The sequence below is a fragment of the Periplaneta americana genome, chromosome 16 (genome assembly GCF_040183065.1).
Source record: "Periplaneta americana isolate PAMFEO1 chromosome 16, P.americana_PAMFEO1_priV1, whole genome shotgun sequence".
NCBI classification, from domain to species: domain Eukaryota; kingdom Metazoa; phylum Arthropoda; class Insecta; order Blattodea; family Blattidae; genus Periplaneta; species Periplaneta americana.
In genome coordinates this window covers 188874061-188899376 of record NC_091132.1, presented here as the reverse complement: position 1 = coordinate 188899376, position 25316 = coordinate 188874061, and the positions used below count along the sequence as shown (strand labels likewise).

At 35.9% G+C, this 25316-nt stretch overlaps 1 protein-coding gene across 1 annotated transcript in view; it reads left to right on the top strand.

Moving 5' to 3' along the window:
* The window catches only part of LOC138692260 (aldo-keto reductase family 1 member B1-like), a 44168-nt gene extending 21892 nt beyond the window's left edge, over positions 1 to 22276 (top strand). The window contains exons 4-6 of the mRNA XM_069815420.1: positions 5707 to 6105; positions 21881 to 22029; positions 22104 to 22276. Of these exons, the coding sequence (XP_069671521.1) occupies positions 5707 to 6105; positions 21881 to 22029; positions 22104 to 22146 (591 nt within the window). The 3' untranslated portion in view covers positions 22147 to 22276. The remainder of the gene's footprint in view (positions 1 to 5706; positions 6106 to 21880; positions 22030 to 22103) is intronic.
* The last annotated feature ends 3040 nt before the right edge of the window (positions 22277 to 25316 follow it).

Here is a 25316-nt window from a genome sequence, read left to right as displayed (position 1 = left end):
AAATTCAAAGTGCATGATTTATCCTTATCAGAGCTGCCAGCGCTATTCATTTATCATGTTTGTTAATATTGAAACGTAAATAATTTTCGTTATCTTTATTTCAGTTTGGTTTGTGGTATTATAGAGCAAATCTGTCATGCACTGTGATCATGACGTGAACATCTGTAGGAATAAAATGTGCTTGATTACTAATTTCTCATATGCAGTAATAAAAATATGATGCTGGGAAAATTCCGTCTTGTTTTAACGGAAATACATACTCAAAACTTATCAGCAGGGCCGCCGACAGAATTTATGGGCCCCTATGCAATACTGTACTTGGACCCCCGTTGAAAAAAGTAACAATTACAAGTTACCAGTTATTCTAACCATAATAATTATTTGCAAAATAAATAAAAGATAACCCCATACACAGATACGAACTTAAAAATATACACTTTCATTACGTTGAAAACTTTTAGCAAAACTTTACATTAGAACAATATATTATATTCATAAAACGTTATTCCTTGACTTCATTGATGCAAAATCATCAATTATATCGTCAAAATTTAAAGACCTAGCAAGATCGCTCTCCAGACTAAGGAGGCCAAGGTTACTCAGTCGTTCTCGACACATTGTTTACCTGAATACATTTTTTTATTTCCTTCATTTTGCTGAAGGAGCAGAACTGTCACACGAATTGTATAGAATATTCTAATGGCTGTGCAAATATTCGGAAATGAACTGTCCAGTTTTAATTCCCGCAGATTATTTAGGAGATTCATAGGTTTCAGTGGGGTTGGCCCTAAATTAGAGGGATGAATTGATTTTAAATATTTCAGCTCATCACTGATCTCTTTGTTAAGGTCTTCACAATATTTTTCACGCAGTCTAGCACTCATATTAATATCTTCTAATTTTTTCTGTCTCTCCTTGTGCTTCTCAGCTCCCGACTTATGCCTGTACTTGTCCATTGTGAGTTATACTATAACTGGTAATACTAATGAACAGAATTTACTAGATAAACGACAACGAAAAGACGAAAGTTTTGACACGAAACATACAATGTACTGAAAAGGAACTGTCATCCTACGATTTCGGTTTGGGAGAGTCCACTAGCATACTGCAGTGGGCCAGTGGGGGGGGTTGGTGGTTAAAAAGGACAAGCCAATAAATAATTGACGGGACCATAGTTCAGGCAAATGCCGGGGCCCTCGGGTGTCATGTCGGTGAACGTTAATGCGGGAAACCGATATTCTATGTATTATATAAAAGTCAAATATTTACATATGAAGTGGTAATTTGTATTAATTCTAATATTGTTGAGTTAATATGTCAAATTTATGTAACAAATGTTCTTACAAAATTTTATAGTACCCATATGTATCAGCAAATAATTATTCATGATAATAAAAAGTAATCAGATTCACTTAATCTGACGGGCCCTTACTGCTCATGGGCCCATATGCACTCGCCCCCCCTTTGCCCCCCCCCTTCTCGGCGGCCCTGCTTATCAGCATACCCCAGCTTGAACATTTGGCTTCTGCATTATTTTTCAGTTGTAGTTCATCTGCTTGTTATTCATTTGTGTATCTAGTTACTGCTTAATAATTCGCTTTAGATAGCGTATTTTCCAACTTTATTTTGAATAGTTTGGAAGATTTCTTATTTGGTTCTTGAATTAGAACCTTTGAGTACTAGGTTTAGGTCCTGTAGATGATTTGTTTGATTCCTCCTTGAGCATTAATATGAATGTATGAATGTTTGTCATCAAGTGATATGCATTTTATACATCATCCATGAATGGTGGGTAGTTCTGTCATATTCCTGTTTTCCAGGTACTCGTCTTAACCAAATGTTTACTGCTATATTCTTTTTATCTTCGTTATTTTTTAACAAATCCACCACTGCAGAGTAGTGGTTAGCATGTCTGACTGTAGAACGAGTTGTTCATTCAGTCAGTGTTCTGCCCAAGGGCAGGTCTCTCACTGCAAACCCAGCTTTCTTCAATCTTTTCATATTTTCTGCCTTCCCCTTTGTCTCCTCATATGATCCATATATCTTAATGTCGTCTATCATCTGATATCTTCTTCTGCCCCGAACTCTTCTCCCATTCACCATTCTTTCCAGTGCATCCTTCAGTAGGCAGTTTCTTCTCAGCCAGTGACCAGCCAATTCCTTTTCCTCTTTCTGATCAGTTTCAGCATCATTCTTTCTTCACCCACGCTTTCCAATACAGCTTCATTTCTTATTCTGTCTGTCCACTTCACACGTTCAATTTTTCTCCGTATCCGCATTTCAAATGCTTCTATTCACTTCTCTTCACTTCGTCGTAATGTCCATGTTTCTGCCCCATACAGTGCCACACTTCATTAGTCTCTTTCTTAGTTCTTTTTCCATAGGTCCGCAGAAAATTTTCCATGTATGTATGCCAAAAGAAAAAAAAATTAACACGTATTATACCTGGTAAGGTTTATCTTGTCTCAGTAACAATAAAACCAAGTCCCTTCAAATGAGGGTGGAGATTATAGGAGGGTTGTAAATTTTCAGGATTCCTTTCAAAACCTTGTTATTGTGCAGGCTGCCGGAACTCAGTCTCTTGAAAAACAAGCTCAGTGACGGAACTACACAGTATGAAGACAGATATTTTGTTATTTTGTTTTGCGCTACAGAAGGTATCAATTAGTCCCTTCCGCCACTGGATGGATGGACGGCATCACTCCCCCCATCGCCATAACAACACAGACGAAGTAAGACATATCTTCTTTCTCTCTCTTTTCACAGTGAGACAAGATACATCACACAGCCTTTAGCCACAGAATCTTAAAATAGGTAATGGTGGACAAAATAGACATTTTAGGCACTATGAAATCCCTTTCAAATGTTCATACTTTATATAAAACGTGAATATATTGAACTAGTTTCAGTTTATCCCTGTAGAAAAAAATTGTCATTTAGCCTAAAAGCCAAGGTATAAACTAATCTCACAAAATATGGACTCTACCAATAAGATTGAAATACAATAATGAGCAATAGGCTTCATCTTTGTTTCTTGTTCTTCTTCTTGTTCTTGTTGTTGTTGTTGTTCTTCTTCTTCAGTAATGATTAGGGCTCGGAAGTTGATCTAAAAATCACAAAAAAAAAAAAACCTATAAAAATGACCTTAAATTTCGAGAATATGACACTAAAATAGAAAAATGACCAAGATTTTTAATAATAATAATAATAACAATAACTCCTTTTTGTTTCAACTGACATCATGGGCGCATACTTGAAACGATCAAGGTCTTCTGGTGAAAAATCTTCATCAAAAGCATTGAAGTCAAAATTTTCACTTTACAGAGCTTTCTCGACTTTACACATTGACTGGTACCAATGTTGTTCTTCAATACCTTTTTCATTTTCTGTCTAACTTCTTGTCCAATTTTTCCTACACTTTTTTGCAAGTTGTTGACTCGCAGTAGTTCATACACTCTATGAAGAGCAAGAGCCATGCACGTTATGTGAACCATTTTTGTGTCAAATGATTTAATTGCCATGCCCACTTTCACCATATACCTGACTGCATCTGCACTTCTTTAATTTCACACAACTTATAAAATAGTATAGCATACTTCCATCTGTGGAAAATATATTGTCACCAAACTCAGTCAGTAACTGTATCAAAAAATTTAGTCTATTTTATTTCACTTTTGGGCATTTGTACGTCTTCACTTGTGAGGTACAATAAAATGCTGACTGCGGGCACTGTGGCTGCAGTATTTGTTCTATTGCGTTGAATGGGAGGAAGCACTTAAACACACGTGATCAGGAGTCAAGGCTGATGCAACCATAAGGAAAATACCTACATGATGCATTCAAATTGTGTAAGCAATGTGCAGTAGGTTCCCCGAATATGGACTACGACCACACTGTAAGAAAAAAGGTCCGTTAAAAGCGAAAAAGGGCAAAAAATGCATCAAAAAGTACTATATTTCCTTTAAAATGACCAATATAAATAGAAGATAGAAAAATGTAAAATAAAAGTAGGCTATATTGGTTCGTGTTGAAGTGAAACGCGTTTATATTGCATCCTGCACTGTCTGTGATGTCTCAGAAAAAAGATACTTCATCAACTTCCGAGTCCTACTAATGATAAACAGAAACGTCTTTTTTATTGAGAGGCACAACCCTTCTCTCTTAAATACGAGGTACTACCGGGGTGCTACTCGCCAGATGTAGTTAGTGCATCGGGTTATTGGGATGTGCGCAGTGGAAGACTTTACAGAATAAAACAGTGTGAATTTATAGTAACAAATATAATTAACAAACAATAGATAACAAGTACATGAATGAGTTGATGGAATAGAAACCATGAATATGTGAAATTAAATAAAGAGAAATAATATACTAAACTAATCTCAAACACAATAATACATAAAGTCCAGAACCTTCTATACTTTGATCGTTAACGGCCAATGTACTTTCAAAGTTACAATTCAATCTAATTAGCAAGTTCCGAAATATTAAGTTCATGACTTACAAGAAAATATTCCGCGCTGGAATGCTCACACACCGTCTCAACCAACATATAAAAACTTAACATCAATGTCCAGCAATTTCCATAAGCTCATACCCAATGCCCAATTAGATTTTAAAAGCTATAACTAGAATCTAACTAGTAGACTCAAACATATTGACTCGATAACTTACATAAAATGTTCCGTGCTAGAACAGTCTCACACACACACATACTCCATGTGGACATAATAACCTGACCTTAACATTTAATTACAATCTGCTTATATTGTAAATCTCTGTACTATCACACAATGTATATCATACCAGAGAGAGAGAGAAAGAGATGTATAAGGAACGACGATGTCTCCGAATTCACGTACCCATTTAAATAACAAACTGGAATTCGATATACTCAGAATTATAAGTCGAATCATGTAGAAAGTAATAATCAATTTAGAATACAAAGAACAATCAAGAGAACAATTTAACTGCTGTATCATTACATACTTTACTACGATATAAAAAATACCTCTCATTAATCAACACAATTCGCAAGGCTATCTTGGAACCTCAATATGGCGTATCTATACAATAACCGCATATCCTAATACGCACGCAAAATCAAACCGCGAAACCAGTTCACCTAATCTGTAACATTACTATACACCAATACGACGTAACTCGCCACAACTACAAAACTTCGCGCAATCTCTCACACACGAACCAAGACATAATCCCAAGCGAAATCTCTTCATATAAAATTCACCAAATATATCGTAAGCAATGTAACAAAGTACCAAAATAAGTTCGTAATTTTGACTTAACTACCCAATGATAAATCTAATACAACCTTGCATATCGCGACTGAGTTCCTGAGTAAAGTCACCTGATCAACAGGTTCTCGAGACAACCTTCCATGTCGAGACTGAGCACCTGAGTAAAGTCCTTTCCTAATAAACGTAAACACGAAGACTCTGTTCTCTCTCCCTCAATTATTTCAAAAGTTAGCCGGCCAATAGGAATTTAGATGTGAAAATTGAAGGGAAAAAGATGGCGCTGTCAGTGGTGTGCCAGCAATGCGAACCCTGTCAGTGATATAACAGGCGAGATGATCCGCTGATATGTCGAGCTCGGCTCATTATTTTCCCCATGCACTTGCAAAAATCTCAGCCTGATAAACTGTAGTATACATCTTTGCATTTGTGCTGTATTTGTGCTCTGCAGGAAGATGGGGAGTTGTTCCCAGAAAAGGACGGGAAGACTCTGTACAGTGACGTGGATTACGTGGACACGTGGAAGGAGATGGAGCGTCTTGTGAAGCTGGGGCTTACCAAGTCCATCGGTGTGTCCAACTTCAACACCGAGCAGCTAGACCGTGTGCTGGCTATTGCCACCATCAAGCCTGTCACAAACCAGATCGAGTGCCACCCCTACCTCAACCAGAAGAAGATGATGGAGTACTGCAAGTCCAAGGGCATCGTCGTGACTGCATACAGTCCCCTGGGTTCTCCCGACCGCCCCTGGGCCAAGCCAGATGATCCCCAGCTCTTGGACGATCCAAAACTGAAGAAAGTGGGTGATAAGTACAAGAAGACACCTGCCCAGGTCGTGCTGCGTTACCAGGTAATGGAGTTTGCTTATTTTGTTTAAGAGACGTTGGTGTTGTGTCGATATCACAGCATGGCAAATCCACTATATGTTAAGTGTTCGTTTATATATGTTGAAATAGTCTCAAAAGCCAGAGATATCTAAAAAGTAAAAGAAAGAAAAGTAGTGGGGTGCATCTTCAGCTTATGTTTTTGATTTCTTTGATGGGAACCTGGATTCATCTTAAAAAAAATTCTGTGCTGTATGAGGGATACATCGGTACATAGAATGTCATTAAATTTCAGGGATGAAACTACAGTTGTGGTGGTTAGAATGTTTTATTTTTGTTTCTGTTCACAACTGGAGAATGTGGGCTATTCCATATGAAATCGATCAGTAAAAAACCTCGCATTTTTTTTATACTCTAATCTTTTCCCTATTTATACAAGGTGCTGAGGAGAGTGATTTGCAAAAATATACTATCGAAAGTCAAACGGTTTTCGTATTATTGAGCGACAAATCCATTTTAATATTATCTTCCCATCTATGTCTCGACCTCACCAAAGGTCTTTTTCCCTCCAGTCTCCCAACTAACACACTATATGCATTTCTGGATTTGCCCATACGTGCTACATGCCCTGCCCATCTCAAACGTCTGGATTTAATGTTCCTAATTATGTAGGTGAAGAATACAATGCATGCAGTTCTGCGTTGTGTAACTTTCTCCATTCTCCTGTATAATAAATGACAGTTGAGTTAATTATTTTTAATTAATTTATTTGTGTGATGGTTAAAAGCAAATCAATCATAATAGGGGGTTGGTAAATAGGCACAGTAAAGTTAACTTATTATTTGGTAATCTGAAACACCTTACACGAGGTAGGTCTACTTTTACTTATGGCATCTGTTTGCAAGTAAATTCAGCCCATCTCTTCTTTTGCACTGCAGTGATTAGTGGCAGTTTTAAGTTTAGTGATGCCAAAAGCTCCTTCTTAATCGGACATATTGTAAATGCACAAAGTTAGTCTTTTCCATTGTATTCCACATAAATATTTTCACTGTTTTGTAAATGGAGAAATATGACTCTGCTTTTCCAGTAAAAGGTAAAGTCGTCCCCATTACAGACCATAAAGACCCACAAGGTAGCAGGAGGTTAAGGTTCCTACCTCTACAGACAATCGGCATTAATAGCAGTAGGGATGAAGGTCTTATGTGGTGCCTGAAAATTTTGGAGTGTTGTCTATTCCTGATTTATCAGTAGTACTGAGCAAAAATTTGTATGAACATTTAGAGCTTATGATAACAAAATGTGTTTAATAACTAAGGAGCGGATTCCTATGTAATTAAATATTCTTTTTGCATGTGATAAAACACAATTAACAAAGTTAAAAATTCCGAACATGAAGTTTCAAGTTTAAAACCCGAATTTTATTTCACATAAAAACACATATTTTCACAAAAAAAATTATGTAAATACATATTTTCAGGAAATCTATTATAAACACATAAATCTTGGAGTTTTTTACTTAAATAATTTTTTTACAAGAACTTTTAACATTTTAAAACTAAATCAATTATGCCACTCAGAAGTACGTTATCTTTTTAAGAATTTCATGGTTGCTTCATGTTTCTAAGTGCTGTGTGGTGTATCTGTGATCCATTTTTGTAATAGTATCGCCTCAAGTTCTGAGAACTGCTAGGCAGCATATCAGTGTTATTATTAGAGAATAAATTAACATGGACGAGGAGAGATCTTGCAACACATAATTAGGAATGTTTATTGTTGCTGAAGATGATTTCATTCAACGCTTTGTTTGTGAAACACAACAGATAAGAGCTCGAATATGAACATTATTTAATTTAAACAAATCTCTTGCCCCTCGCTCATGTCCATCAAGTAAGGCAATATATCTTGTTGTGATTCCCTGTTATCGGGCTTCGTCAATCGATATCCGTCAAGTTATACTGAAAGATGGTTGTTTAAAAAACGATTTGGCTTTCCTATTAGCAAATCTAAGCTTTTTGTGTGACACCATAAAAAACTCGAAACATCCAAAAACCTGTTGTCTGAAACGGGGAGGTGCGTGCTGTGAAAATTGAACTAGACTCGCTACCAGGTTCAGAAGTACAATTACTAAGAGACAAATTCCAGAATGTGTTTGGGAAAAACAGTGGATATAAAAAAATGTGTAAAACTGCTCAAGTATTGGAGGGTGTGCCTGTAGGTGAAATTCCTCTCTTTAAATGTGCATGTCTGATGTCCTGTGATGTGGAAAGATCGTTTTCACAGTATAAGTCGTTGTTCAGAGATAATTGGCATGCATTTCAGATGGAGAATTTGGAGATGACCTTTGTTGTTCACTGCAATTCTCAGCCAACTACTAGCACTCAACTTTTTTTTTTTTTTCCAAGCTAAGTAAGGTATTTTTGTCATACCGGTATTTAAAAAACTTTTTTTTTTTATTTTTAGCAAACATTTTCGTATTTTTTAGCACATAAAAATTCGCTCCCTATTAATAACTTAGTGTAGGGGCCACTTCATTTTGCAGCTTTTGTTAAACTGCATTTGCCAAGATTGTAGGACTACTGGAATGTTTGGATGCGAGGTTTAGTCATGTTTTGTGGACATTTCGTGAATTTGTGGAACCTTGTACATTGCAACCCACTGTACACTCTTCAAAGAAAGCTTTGCAATAAGACTTCATGTATAATAATATATTGCTGCTGTACTACAGAGACTGATAAATGGCATTACATAAGAGATATGCAAGGTCAGGAAGAGGTCTGATTAAAATAATCCTACAAAAGTGTGCCAAGAGATAAAAACATTGTGTTATCAGTTTTTGAGAAGTGTATGAAAATATCATTGACAGTACTGAATGCAAAGATGATTCAGCAGTAACATATTATATTAAGAATTTGAATTATTTATCTGTAATTTTACATGCTTGGTTAATCAGTCATCAAAAAATCATTATGAATTACAATTACTATATTTAAATGTTTCATTAAACGTAGACACGACAGAAACTTGGAGTTACATACAGGGTAAATAATTAATTTCAGGGGAGTATTCTTTGAGATATTTCAAACAAAAGAATTTAATACAAGTTTGCTCCAGTTTGCTTCCTTTTCGAGATAAAAATTATTTTATTTGAAACATTTCATAGCATGTTTTGGGAAAGTCGTTGATTTAATTCCCAATATGCTCAATCAATTTAAGAGAGCAGTGTGTTATGATAATAAATGATTGAAAAAAAATTAGTTTTGTCCTTTAAATGGGCAGAAATTTGATCTGAATAATTGTAACATTTTAATATTCCTTTTCAGAACGAGAAGTTTCATTTACTGCACTGAAACTCCATATGTGCTTCAGTACATCATAGTGTAACGTTTTAAACTAAACAACAATGTAACTTTATTATCTCAACAATAACTATTCCTTTCTACAATTCACATTAAACGCTCTTGGCAACAATGGGATTTGCTCTCCAGACAGTAACACAGTATTCGTTAGTGCATTCCACTGACGACAATGACAATTTACTTGGACTATTACGAACAACAATGAACTGTTAATCTTAACTAATATTTACAAAGCACTATTTACAAATCAGAACTGTCAGTTCTCAGTTCACAGTTCTTCTAGCTCAGTCACTCGAGTTCACAGTATCTCGAACCACAGACCTTCAGAGACAGTCCACTGTACTCGAACTCAGTCCCTCCAACTGCTGTCCACTGCACTCGAACTCAGGCCTTCGGATGCTGACACAATTGCGGACGCACACTCGAGTCGAACTCCGGTACACAAGACTGGCTTGCTTGCTCTGGCTTACTGACTGAACTAATCATGAATCACACACTGTCCGAGTTCCCTCGCGTTTCTTCTTTTATAACCACAGCAATGTAGCCTGGAAAGTTCGAATTCGCGATTTTTCCACTTCGACGGACTTCTCGGCCTCTCTAGGCAAGCAGAAGATGCACGCACAAACTCCCTCGCCGCATAGGCCCTTTCCCCTCTCTTCTCTCTGCCGCGTGCCGTCCCTCAGTGCTCCGTGGAGCCCACGCGATCTGCTCTCTTGCGGGACGCTGGTCGTGAGTTCGAATCTCACGTCGCTGTCACAATAGTAATAATGACCGGGAGTTTTAAAATATTATAAATTGACATATAACAGTAGAGACTTGGTTTAAAGGGACATCAACACTTGCGCATAGAACTTCAAAAGGTCGCGTAACAGGCATTTAAATTGCAACTAAGCTAAAGTCATTGATTAAAGTTCTCGTTAACACTTTGTTAAAAACATAAAATTTACTCTGTCACACGTTAAAAGTGTTAAAATTGTTAAAAAGGTATTTACCTTCTACAGACGACGACAAATAGCGTCGAAACGGGCCGTCTGTCGAAGGTAAATACCTTTTTAACAATTTTAACACTTTTAACGTGTGACAGAGTAAATTTTAAGCTAAAGTACTTTTATTATATGATTATAAAAGAATTGAAGATAGTTAATATGTAAAAAAAAAAAAAAACAAAAAATCTTGTATTTAGCCATTTTTGGCACTTTTCACAGGTCGATTCCATTAAATATGGTATTTTAGGTGTCTGGTAGGGTAAAAAAGTCTCTCCCTCTCCTCCCTCTCTCTCCTTTCTGCTTCCCAATATTTAGATGTAAGGTCCATAAAATTTTCCAGAGATTCACAGATTTTTAGATGTTCCATGTCCATGGCATCTTCTTTATTGCACAATAAACATTCAGCCAAGTCCAAAAGCAGATTCGATGTAGATCAGGGGGCGTCAAGTGACTACACTCTCGGGCGTGCGTGCAAACCCTCAAGCCCTGACGTACGGCTGCGGGCAAGCGAAGCTGCTTCCACAATGGCGGAGCTAAGAACTTGTACTGTATGTGAAGCAAATTTGTGATAAGAATATAAATTAACTTCAGTTTTTAATTGAAGTACACTTTCACTGTTAATTGCACTATACTCAAAGCACTACTCTACATAATTTGGTACAGGTAACTATATACGAAATAAATTTTTGCATGTTTGCACAATAATGAAACAAAACAAAATATACACTTTTATACAGATTAACATACTACGAAATAAAACTGTTCACTGTTTGTCTCCTTCTCATTGCTATACAATTCAATTAACAAAATAAAACAACAGTACAAACGTTACTATTCAAATACAATTCTGTAATATTAGTACTTTTTCTTATATATCAGAGATCCGCGGCGATTTTTGCAGTTTTTTGTTAGTAAGCAGCTTTTCAATTTGTGGAGCTTTTGTTTTAGTACCAGCAAATCGCAAACATGCTTTCAGTGTTCATCACTTAGTTGGCTTCTGTGACGTGACTTTGTAAACTTCATTAAAGAAAACAGTGTTTCGCATATGTAGATTGTCCCGAACATGCACAATGTTCTTGCAGCAAGATTTTGCAGTTTAGGAAACCTTTCTCGTGGAAAACAAGTATAGAAATGGTTAATACTTTTCTGTTTTGATACTTATCCTTTAGCTCAATATTGCTTTCTAAATCAAGTATTCCTAATTATGGTTCAGCAGGAATATTCAGGACACTCACTGAAAAAGGTGTTGTAAATATCTGAAATTGTTATTCAAATTCTTTAATTTCCTGATATCTACGTTCAAAGTCTTCGCACAATTGTTGTATTATTCTTAATATATTCTTTCAAGGCTTCTAACAAGTTTCCCATGTACATCCATAAATAACGCAATTTCATTCCTAAGTGGGAGAAAACGTTCCAGAACTTTTCCTCGACTTAACCACCTTACCTCGGTGTGGAAGAGTAAATCCCCATACTCACTGTTAATATCATTAAGCAGTGCCCTGAACTCCATGTGATTAAGTCCTTTAGACCTTATGAAATAAATTGTTCGCACAACATCCATTACATTGCTAAGGTTCATGTTTTTAGCACATAAATATTCCTGGTGCAAAATGCAGTGCACCGGTGCCCCCAAGCGACCTCGATAGGTTCCACCATTGATAGACTGCAGTGTACAACTGTACTGCCCGCAGTGGAAGCCGTAAGCAGATCTGTATGCCCTCTCGCGATCTTGACTCGACCTGGCGGAGCCTGATGTAGATGTTTTGTAAGACAGTCATGACCAGTAATCAGTCTGAACATGGCCACAGCAGATTTTCGTGCTAGATCAGTTGTAGTAAATTGTTCCAGCTTGAATTTTGATGTGCACTTGAAGAATTAGTGTGATGATTGCAGTTAATTTTTCCTTTGACTATTACACTCTTACTACGTCATACTACTTTTGACCAATAAAACTGTACGAAAGGGCGTATTTCAACCAATCATGGCTGCTTATCGCACAATTTTATCGCGTCCCTAGCATTTGTTTAATTTTATCGTGTCCCTAGCATTTGTTTCTTTGTTTGCCAACATTTGAAACTGCGCTGGTCTGGACGTCAAAAATATATATAAAATTACAAACCACTCCAGTCGATGCACAGCAGTTTCAAATATGACTCGCATTGGCATTCAAGAACAAGAATTAATAAAAATCACTGATCATACCTATGCATCTTCTGAAATCCGATTTACAAATAAATGAAGAGCACCATTCGGAAATCCTGAATAAGTTGAATACACCATGTAGGCCTAAATCAACGAGTTCCACTTCTATTATGCACACGTCCAATATAACATCAATTGAACCACCAACCACATTCAAATTTGAAAATTGTACATTCAATAATTATTCCTTTTAAAATTATTCATTCGGAAATCCTGAATAAGTTGAATACACCATGTAGGCCTAAATCAACGAGTTCCACTTCTATTATGCACACGTCCAATATAACATCAATTGAACCACCAACCACATTCAAATTTGAAAATTGTACATTCATTAATTATTCCTTTTAAAATTATTCATGTTTATTTTTTATGTCATCGTCGTTAAATAAAACTTTTCTAACACTTGTGTATATTAGTAAGGTTATGTTATAGCTTCTGCTATATGATATTATGGATAGTCACGTATCAGAGATTGTTTAATATTAAGATTTATTGAAAATCATCTATCAAGTGACGTTGATTACTGGGATTCGGATAATTGAAGTGGAATGTAACTGTCTTAATAAAGATGAAACTGATTCAACAAAGCCTTCTTGACTAGTAACAGGCCACAGAGTTCAATGATGATTCCATAGTTGGCACAACTGATACCGGTAACAAGAAAACATCATCATAAAACAGTACTGCCATCTAGCGTAATGTTGAGATGGTACAATAATACATTTGAAGACAGTTGTATTTTCGTAAGCCAATTAATATTTTATTGTACGCTTTGTTACTTCTAATCTTTATATAGCCCACTTTCTTCTAATCGTGTAATAGTCAATTAAATCCCACTCGAGTTTTGATTTTCTCTACATAAATCTGCTCGTGTTCCACTCGCAGATTTATCGATAAAATCAAAACCTCTAGTGAGATTACTGTTGATAACTCGTTTTATGGACTCGTATGAAAAACTGTAGTTCTTTACATTTATTTTGGTTCCTTTCTTGGCCAACATATCAGCTTTCTCATTACCATACAATGGACTGGGATCCATTTGAGAACTAAGGTCTTATTTAAATTTTGAATCTGCCTTAACATACAATAGATTTCCTTAATTTTTTCTGATTCAGCAAAAATAGTTGTGCTAACTGCCTGGATTGCAGCTTTGAAATTAAGAGAACTATATTTTTGCATTTCTGTAACCAAGGAAAAACATTTTGAAGAGCTGCGTAAATAGCTTCAAGTTCACCATCAAAATTTGTTCTACATTTGTAGACATTTTTATAAAATGAAAAATATGGACAAGTTAAAAAAAAAGAAAAAAAAAAAAAAAAAAAAAAAAGTAATTGTGGAGGATTTAGTGTGTATTCAGAAAGAAAATGCAATATTAAAGATAACTGCCCGCCCTTAAAGGGTTACCAAAATTACACAGTCTACTATTTAGTCCAGCGGTCTCAAGCTTAAAACTGCACTGGGCAAAACATTGTTAGTCTTTGCGAAACCGAAGGAATCCAATCATAGAATGATGTAACCTTGAGAGCGCTGATTGTAATGCTTCTGTGATAAGACGCACATCCACTTCACCTTTGATTCATAACATGTTATTAATGTATTATGTTTCACGTTAGGCATGTACATAATCCGTAGCGTGTGACACTGTGAGTGGTCTGTGCGTAAGGAAAATGAAAGTAAGCTTTCTGAATGGATATATTCCATATATGTGTTCATTCATATTTGGGAATGATAAATAACTTACTTGTACATTGTAACATTCGGCTGCAAAAGGGTATCTGTCGGATACAGGGGGGGAGAGCCATTAATCCTTCCCATTGAAGGCTTTAAGGAACCAACCTGGACAAATACCCAATGTCCCATCCCTACCTTCCCGTGGTGCAGCTGTTAGTAAGCATAATTTTACAAGCTGAACTAAAGGGAGGGGCTACTCATCAATTAGCACTGGTCAGCTTGATGAGTTAATGACTGAATTTGGTATAATTTTCCTCTAACCAATACCTAATTCCCTCTTTATCCTTTCCTATCCAGTCCTCTGACTGAACTCTTACTTTCTTCGACCCGACGGCATTAGAGCATTCGAGGCCTAGGGGTTCATTTCCCTTTCCTTCCTCCTCTTTCTACTTTTCTGTTCCTAGTGATGACCTGCTATGGCACTAAAATCGTCCTCCAGTGGCTTAAGGAGGGAAAGCTGGTGATCAACAAGATCTCCCAGCTAGGTCCAATGGACCCGTCGACCAACAGCAGGTGTGGTCCTCCAGACATTCTGGAGGTTGTGTGTGAATGAAGTAGCCACCAAAACGTTAAAATATGGTGTTCACTTAAATCGGCTAGAACTTGCCATTTTTCACTCCGATATGAAATGAGTACCTACCATTAAGGTAAAATTATCCGGAGGTAAAATAGTCCTGCAATCGGATCTCGGGGCGGGAACTACTTTAATGGTACAGAATCAACTAAACATCTTACAATGGAATGCTGGCGGTATAACAGTGGCTGGTCATGATAATATCTTTGAAAAATATTGTAGTGCAAGAGGTCAAATGACTTTATTGTCAAACGCCTGGCATTAGAAAACAACAACAACAACATTGTAACATTCATGTTAAAGAACCTCAGAATTAAAATTAATTAAAAGTGGTAAATATTATAAATGACGAAAGCTAATCAACTATACAAAATTGTATAAATGAACACACACATATATATACACTGTACACAATCTATACACATTATACATAAACGAAAATGGAGTTGTAAACAATTCAAAATCCTTTTTAAAAAGATGAAACTCCTTGCTCAAATGATATTCTAAGATCTTTAAAAATTTCACTGTATCTAAGATGTTCCTGTTCTGTTAAACCAGATAACCCTTTAACGTTCCTGAGTTTCCGATAACGTGAGCCTCATGATAAAAGATTTGATTTTATCATACATGTTTATTATTAAGCTATCTTTCCCTGGTAGGCTTTTGACTAAGACGCGGTAATATGACTAAGAAAGGCTAAATCTTGTATCCATTCCTCATCAGTAAGCTTTGGTAATGGGTGCTTAAAGACTGTCTAAAAATTCATTTAATTCCACCTTATTAGTTCCACTCTCTGTAAACAAATAATCTTTTTCCAAACTTTCTCCTAACACAGAGTTTTCAGATTTCCTAGCCACTTCAGACAGAGCCATTCCTCTACGGACGCTAATGGAAAGCATTAATGTGTAATTGTGACAGAGTCGATCTGTTCATATTATGCGGTGTTTGACGTCACTGTTACAAACATATCAGAACGCTTATCTAGTTGCCCTCATGAGGGCAGCATTATTCCAGAAGGAGCGAGGTCTGTCCGATTAGCTGATGTTTGAGACCACTGATTAATTAGTCCATCATAAAGGATAATAATTTTTTAAATAAAACATTAAATGAAGAGCTCAGGAAAAAGGTGGTACAAGTAACATTTCTAAAACATACGAGGGGGATCCAGGAAATAACGACCGTTTTGTTGTAATAATTAAAAAAATATATATTTATTTGAAAAAACAAAGTCTGTTACATAACTGAAGCTTCCTTTACTTCTCTACATAATCACCACCTACATTTAAACATTTGTCGTATCTGTTCACTAGCTTTAGAATTCCCGTGTTATACTCCTCTGCCGCCAGTTCATTAAGCCAGGTGTTCACTGTCTTCTTCAACTCTTCATCACTTCCAAAACGCGTACCACCCAGAAAGTCTTTCAGCTTAGTGAAAAGGTGAAAATCGCTAGGAGCAAGGTCTGGACTATAGGGCGGATGATCAAAGATTTCCCAACCGAATTGATCCAGCAATTCTCGAGTTGAAACAGCAGTGTGCGGGCAGGTGTTGTGAAGAAGCACAACTCCTCTTGAAAGCATTCCTCGCCTCTTGTTTTGGATGGCTCGCCGTAGTTTTTGTAAAGTCTCACAATAACGATTTGCATTGATCTTAGTGCCTTTTGGCATGAAATCCAGCAAAAGAACACCTTTGCGATCCCAAAAGACAGTAGCCATGACTTTTTGTGTTGAGAGAGTCTGTTTGAATTTTCTCGGTTTCTTGGGTGATGAGGGATGGTGCCACTGACGTGATTGGCGCTTGGTCTCTGGGGTGTTGTGAGACACCCAGGTCTCATCACCAGTCACAATTTGATCAAGAAAGGCGTCTCCATCTGTGTGATATCGCATCAAGAATGTCAATGCTGAGGCCATTCTCTGAGTTTTGTGTTGGTCACTCAGTTGCCGTGGAACCAATCGTGCACAGATTTTGTGGTAGCCTAGATGTTGCGACACAATTTCACCAAGCAAAGAATGAGAAATGTCAGGAAAGGCAATATGCAATTCGTCGAGTGATGTGCGCCTGTCTTGCAAGATTCTGTCGTTCACTTTAGTCTTCAGGTCTTCTGTGATGAGTGATTGGCGTCCGGGTCGAGTCTCATAGTGGACATTTGTTCGCCCATTGTTGAACATTTCGCACCATTTTCTCACATTTCTTTCATTCATTACAGTATCACCATACACTTCTTTCAATTGCCGGTAAATTTCTGCAGGTTTCAAATGTCGGGCAATCAAAAATCGAATCACACTCCTCGCCTCACAGTCGGCGGGATTATCAATCACGTCGTTCATTTTGAAGTAACACAAAATGCACAATGGTGACTTGTTGCAACCAGTACTCACAACATTATGAGAACACATGTTAAGGAAGCCAATTGACCTTCAAACAAGGAAGGGGAGTCAGCTGCGCGGCAGGTATGCGCGAACGGTCGTTATTTCCTGGATCCCCCTCGTAAGTCTGAGTAACATTAATATGATTAATAGTACACATAAAACCGAAATGTAATTAGTTGTGAAAATGTTGTTTCATATGTTCAGTATATCCCTGTTGCTTTACAAAATTCTGTAGTAGACTGTTCAAGTCACACTTAGCACTATGTCAGTCATTACAACACATTAATCAGTGTCTGTTTCAAAGACATTGCTGTCAGATTGTGTTCTTTGTTAGTGTCATAGATGCTCTTCGTCCTCCCCTACATCCACGTCCACAACCCCATTCTCTACCCCCACCTATTACTTTTACTGATTTACCATTATGTTTAAGTGAGGTGTAAAGTGTATGATATACAGGAGGAATGAAAGGCAGCATTTCTGGAGATTCTTCTACTTTGGTTCCTTGATTTTAAGAGGTTTCTGAACATTTGTTTGTATGCATCTGAAGTCTGATTAGTGGAATAATCGGTGATGTATGCATTGGAGGGGAAAAGGAACTGGCCACCCTACCCCATTATCTCCTGACATAGTTGCCTCATGAGTGATGCCTTATTGGTGTTACGAGGTTCGAACCTGTTTTCGTTCGGACAGTTGCCTAAACAACTTGTTGAAATATTTCATTATTTCTATTAATAATAGTAATTATAGCAATAATAATAATAATAATAATAATAATAATAATTACAGTATTATTATATGTATCATTATTTATTTTATGCTCGACCATGCCGAAATGTAGTAATTATACACCTGGTAGCAGTCCTTTAATGCATGTCATTAAAGTATACCTACTCATTAAAGTTCAGGTGTTTTCAGCCAATGACAACTCAGCTTACAGGTGTTCAGTCAATAACGAGTCAGCTTTGTACCGTTATAAAACCGCAAGTATCGATTATTCTCGGATATGCAATCGAAAGAGAATTAGCGAAAAGTCACGGAGGCTGGAAATCCAATACTGTCGCAGAAGGTTATGTTCTGTTACTATAATAATTAGCGTTAATTGTAAATAATATTCAAATAAATTCAATTTGTCATCTCGTTTTTCAATGTCGAATTCAATAATCAAAGTTATACCAAGTTTAACGGATTACACAAGGTCAATGACATTGTTGTTCCTCGGAAAAAATCAATACTTTCGCGTCTGCGCACATCTCACAATTCACGACCTAGAACAAGGTCACTTCCGATCTTGTCAGATACAAATAAAATGTATACATCTGAATACTGTAATTTCAAGTTAGAAATATGGTCGAGCATAAAAAGTCGTATGAAACTCGCCTATAATGGTAATTACGAAGCTCGTATGAAAATTATGAAACTCGCTTGCGCTCGTTTCATAAACATCCATACTCGCTTCTTAATTACTATCATTATAGGCTCGTTGCATAATGTGCTATATTTAGATGAGTGAAGGGTTTGAATCTCGAAATGAAGAAGATATGTTTTCATTCATCAAAATGGCATGTTAGTAGTGGCCATTTATTATGAGATAAACATGACATTATTACTTACATACTGGCTTTTAAGGAACCCGGAGGTTCATTGCCACTCTCACATAAGCCCGCCATTGGTCCCTGTCCTGAGCAAGATTAATCCAGTCTCTATCATCATATCCCACTGCCCTCAAATCCATTTTAATATTATTCTCCCATCTACATCTCGGCCTCCCCAAAGGTCTTTTTCCCTCTGGCCTCCCAACTAACACTCTATATGCATTTCTGGATTCGCCCATATGTGCTACATGCCCTGCCCATCTTAAACGTCTGGATTTAATGTTCCTAATTATGTCAGGCGAAGAATACAATGCAAGTAGTTCTGTGTTGTGTACCTTTCTCCATTCTCTTGTAACTTCATCCCTCTTAGCCCCAAATATTTTCCTAAGCACCTTATTCTCAAACACCTTTAACCTATGTTCCTCTCTCAAAATGAGAGTCCAAGTTTCAGAACCATAAAGAACAACCGGTAATATAAGTGTTATAAAAATTCTCACTTCCAGATTTTTTGACAGCAGACTGGATGATAAAAGCTTCTCAACCGAATAATAACAGGCATTTCCCATATTTATTCTGTGTTTAATTTCCTCCCGAATATCATTTCTATTCGTTACTGTTGCTCCCAGGTATTTGAATTTTTCCATCTCTTCAGAGACTAAATCTCCAATTTTTATATTTCCATTTCGTACAATATTCTCGTCACGAGACATAATCATATACTTTGTCTTTTCGGGATTTACTTCCGAACATATCTCCTTACTTGCTTCAAGTAAAATTCCTGTATTTTCCCTAATCGTTTGTGGATTTTCTCCTAACATATTCACGTCATCCGCATAGACAAGCAACTGATGAAACCTGTTCAGTTCCAAACATTATTACACAAATAAATAATAATGAAAAAAACATTTTGCTTTTCAAAATCGTTGATAATCCATCACAGTAAGTCACTTTCTTCTTGTTTTTTTAGCCTCTTGCACAAGGCACATAAATATTTGCAGAGGACAATGCACTTATACCATTTTTTTCTGAGCATTCCATTGTTCTTCCAGAGTCCAAACTTTAGGTCAACATATGACATCACCAATCGAAGATTCAACTGTACCACTTTTTTCCTGAGCTTTTCACATAAAATAGAGTACTTATATCGTATAAAATCAATTTTCCAGATTTTGTCACTTGTACCAACTTTTTTCTGAGCCCTTCAAATAAGCAATAACTAATCCCTAATTATTATTATTATTATTTATTTATTAAAGCAAGAGGAATCAAACATGAAAACAGCACTATTTGCAGATGATATAGTTTTGTGGACTTCCGGATCTTACAGACATAGAGACAAAATTCAAAATTCTCCTCTTAAAGCTCTAAATCAACTACATGAATGGAATACATCAAATTTGATGACACTCAATTTAAGCAAAAGTAACTACCAAATATTTTCACTCGGTAAAAAAGAAAGAGAATTCAATATCCAATACAATGGCCAACACCTTCCTAGGACTTATGTATCCAAATATCTTGGAGTTATTTTCGATAGTAAGTTAACATGGAGCAACCATTTGAAATACATTTCTGAAAAAGCTCGTAAAAGATTCTCCCTTCTAAAAAGACTAGCAGAAAAGAAATGGGGATGCTCTAGGAATACTTTGAACACTACATACAAAATGTTTATACAGCCAGTGCTGACATACTGCGGAGAAATTTTAATTACTTCACCTTTCATAAACGACATAGAATATGTTCAAAACCAAGCTCTCAGACTCATTACTGGTGGAATCAAAACAACGCCAATAGATTCTATGAGATTCCTCACTAATATTAACAGCATCAAAATGACAATAGAAGAAAAAGCACTGATTCAATATGAAAAACTTATCAGATTACCAGGAAACAATTGGCATTCATACAGTCCTCTTTGTAGATTGAAAACTCAAAAAAGTTTCATATCCATTGTTCAAGAATTAAAACAGAAAATCAATATCCCGAATTTAAAAGAAAACTTACAAATTAAACCAAACCCTTTAACTCTATTAAATATAGAATATAATCTAAATTTAACAGAAGAAATACTGAAATCAGAAGTAAACACTGAAATACTAAAACAATTGTCTTTAGAGACAATTAATATTAGGTACCCTCCACAAAACTGGCTTCATTTATACACCAACGGATCCTTGATCTCCAGAGAACAAGGTGCCGGTGCAGGTGTTACGTGCTGTCTCTTCTCACTTTATAGATCTCTTGGATATGGAACAACAAGTTTTGATGGAGAAATCATTGCAATAAGTGAATGTCTCAGGAATCTTCTATGCCACATCAATAAATTTAGGAATGCAGTTATATTGTCTGACTCCAAAGCAGCTATTCTATCAATCGTCTCTAAACACACACCTTCATCTCAAACAGCAGAAATAACTAAAATGCTCTCTCAATTATTATCACTCAATAAAAGAATTGTATTCCAATGGATACCATCCCATTGTGGAATCCTGGGAAACGAGAATGCGGATGCTTTAGCAAAGAAGGGCAGCACTGCTACTTACAGATCTGTTACTAAATCTACGTATTACTCTGTGAAGAGATTTATTAAATCTACATACTTAGACTTCAACAAACAAAATTTGATAACTCAATCCCAAGGGAAAAAATGGAACTCTCTGCATCAAAATCCACAGTTCATTCCCGATTTACCACGAAAATCGTCTGTAGCTGCATTTAGATTGGCAACAGGCTATGATTGTTTGGCCAAACACCTGCATAGAATTGGAATATATCAGTCCCCTAACTGTCCATTGTGCAACTCAAACCAAGAAATGGATTCGGAACACCTCAAAATCTGTGCTTCAGTGGCTAGTCATGATAATATCTTTGAAAAATATTGGAGTGCAAGAGGTCAAATGACTTTATTGTCAAACGCCTGGCATTAGAAAACAACAACAACTTTTTCCAAGGAGCACTGTATTCATCCTGTGTGTTGTTTTGTTTCAGGTGCAGCGCGGCAACATCACCATCCCCAAGTCAGTGACCAAGTCTCGCATTGAGCAGAACGCACAAATCTTCGATTTCGAGCTGTCCGCAGAGGACATGGCCTTCCTGGACTCGTTCGACTGCAACGGACGTGTGTGTCACTTGAACTGGTAAGTGTGGCTCTGTACATTACTCGAGTGGTGAAGGGTGTAGAGAGGTACTCATACCTAACTGTGTGTTGCAGGATCAAGGATCACAAGTATTTCCCCTTCAACATAGAGGTTTAGGCAGCGCCACGCTATGCAGCACCAGGCTGAATACTCACCTGTGAGAACAAAACTGTGACTGAATACTTGATGCTAAGTCTTTATAATGTTCAATATATTTGTTACAATTACAGTTACGTTGGCTTCTTCATTCGGCAGTTTTCCTTTATTCCATTTTCTATTATCCTTGACCCTGATTTCATTTCTACTCAGTGAGGTTTTAGTTTTAGAATAGATAATGGTAGACTGTATTGTATTTATTAACATTCCATGGTATTCATACATGCTTACAGCTAGAATATGGAACAAGTCAAAAAACTTAATACTATTATATAAAGTCTTAATTTATAGTCACAGTCTAGATGAAATATATACAGACGAGATTTACAATATAGTCTACTAGTACAACACATAGTTTTAGTATCAATTTCATGAAGTGTTATTGAATGTCATGAATTCACCTACAGAATAGAAGGCGTGAGAAATTAAGTACTTCTTTAATTTGGCCCTAAATAATTTTATGTTTTGAGTTTCATTTTTTATATCGATAGGGAGGCTATTAAAAATTTTTACTGCCATATAATGCACTCCTTTTTGATAGCACGATAGACTTGCCGATGGAGTATGAAAGTCATTTTTTTGACGTGTATTTATGCTATGAACTGTTGAATTAGTTACAAAGTTTTCATGATTACATATGAAGAAGACTATTAATGAAAAGATATGCTGACAAGCCATGGGCATTATTTGTAGTTTTTTTAAAATAGTCCTACACGATTCCCTAGATTTGGCACCTACTATTATTCTAATTACTCTTTTTTGTAATAGAAATATATTGTTACTATCTGTGGAATTTCCCCAGAATATTATTCCGAAACTCATTACCGAGTGGAAGTATGCAAAGTATATTGTTTTTAAGGTATTGATATTTACTATCTTTTGCATAGATCTAATAGCAAAACAAGCTGAATTTAGTTTGGGGGTAATTTCTTTAATATGATTTTTCCAATTTAACACATTATCGATTTTTAAGCCAAGAAATTTGGTTGTTGTTGTTTCTAATAGGGATCTATTGTTAATTATTGCGCTAGAAATTTGCGACGTTGAATTTGGACAGGATTTAAATTGAATTATGTTAGTTTTGTTACAATTTAATACTAATTTGACTGAAAACTAGTCACATATTTTTAAGAGAATTTCCTCTGTTGAAGATTGGAATGTGTTGGAGTTATTGGCTGTAATTACTATACTTGTGTCATCTGCAAATAATATGGGATGACCTACATCTTTTATAAGGGGGGCAAGATCATTTATAAAGACTAGAAAAAGTAGGGGACCTAATATTGATCCTTGAGGAATTCCAAGATTAGACTTGGAATGAAGATTAAGGCTCTGGATGTAGTGCATTTGGAATGGCATGATTAGAGACCAGCATAATATGAAGAAAAGTGTGGAAAAATATGAAATAAATAATTCAGTGGTAAAATATTTTCGTTCCTAACCAATTTGGAGCAGGTCTACAGCATTACTTACAAAATAAGTATTTGGAAATTAATAAGTCTTGTCTATAAACTACCAAATAAAATACAATAAATCTGCATAATTAAACAGTTTATCAGCATCATCAGATCCTTACCTGGGGCCTGTTTCACAATGTTTACAATCTTTGTAAATTGTAAACTTTGCTTGTAAATTGTAAACTTCTGTTTCACAATCTTTGTTTGTAATGTTGAACTTTACAAATCAAATCAAATCTTTACAAATTAAATTTTGCTCACTTTACAAGTATTCTGTTTCACAATGAAGAGTAATTTTACAAACGTGTAAATTTTACTTGTAAAATTAGCACATTTTCTACAATACCTCTGAGATGTGTAAAGTTTTGATATTGCAACAAATTATGAATAAATACAATAAATAAATACTTGTTAAATAAATTTTTGAGTAACTGGATAATATTAAGAATTAAACTAAAGCAGTTTTGATGTTATTAAGGAGTTCTAATGACTCAGATGAAGATATTGAATTTAGGCCTAATCAAACGAAGATGTATACATAAAATTCTCCGGGCAACAATTAATAACACGTTTGTATCATTGTATAAATTTAATGAAAGGTTTGGAATGAGTCCCGCGCTGTACTTCAGAATACCGCATAAGTATTAATTATATACGAAGAAATTTGTTTACCTTTTTATTTAAAAACTTTAGTATTGTTGGTTAGTTTTTTGGGTGGTTGATTTGGATATGAAATTGTATTTAATAAATATTCGCACTTAATAAAGAAGTTCCCTGCACCAAAAATAAATAATTCAATAATGCAATAGTGACACTACTTAAGCGGTATTCTGAAGTCGTTTCGAGTTCCGTTTCGCTGGAATCTCTCCTACAAGATATAGGACATCATATCCAACATCCAAAACAGAAAAATGATGCCCTAACCTGAAAGCGAGAACTGTATTGTTTTGCATTGGATGCATACTAGCTGTCAGTTCCGTGGGTTAGCAGATAAGCACGGAATTTCTAAGATATCAGTGTGCAAAAGTGCCACAGGGTAGTTGATGTTGTTAAGAGTTAAATTCGGGGCAGGTTTTCGATCACCAACATGTTATTTACTATAGCACAGAATTTTTATGCTGCTGATGGGATCACTAATGTTTGTGAGGTTATGGATACAACATTAATAAATACTGATGGATCAACACAAAAAATTAACCTGATTTTGTAGTTAGACATCGTAATTATTTTATCAATTGCATATTTGTATGTGGATCAAATCTGTTATTTACTTATTTGACTGAATTTTGTGCTAACTTTGGTCATTTAAGTAATAAACGTATTGGTATACTCGACCAATCACATCACATGAAACTCCATTGTCGCCAATATATAAAAATCTAAATACTTTTAATTTTTTTTAACAATACTTTATATTTTCTGTTGGTGGAATATGAATCAGCAAGCTTAGAATAATCTATTTTAGTACAAAATATAAACATATGTATCGACAGTAGTAAAAATACAGCGATTTCAGCTCTGCTCCTTAACGATTTTTGTAAACTGTCGTTGGCGATATTGTGTAACCAATAATGCGTATTTGTAAATTTCTTTAGCTGATTTTGTAAAGTTCGTCAGACTTTACAAACTAATAAAATAGCATTGTGAAACACAATTTACAAGCATTTGTAATCT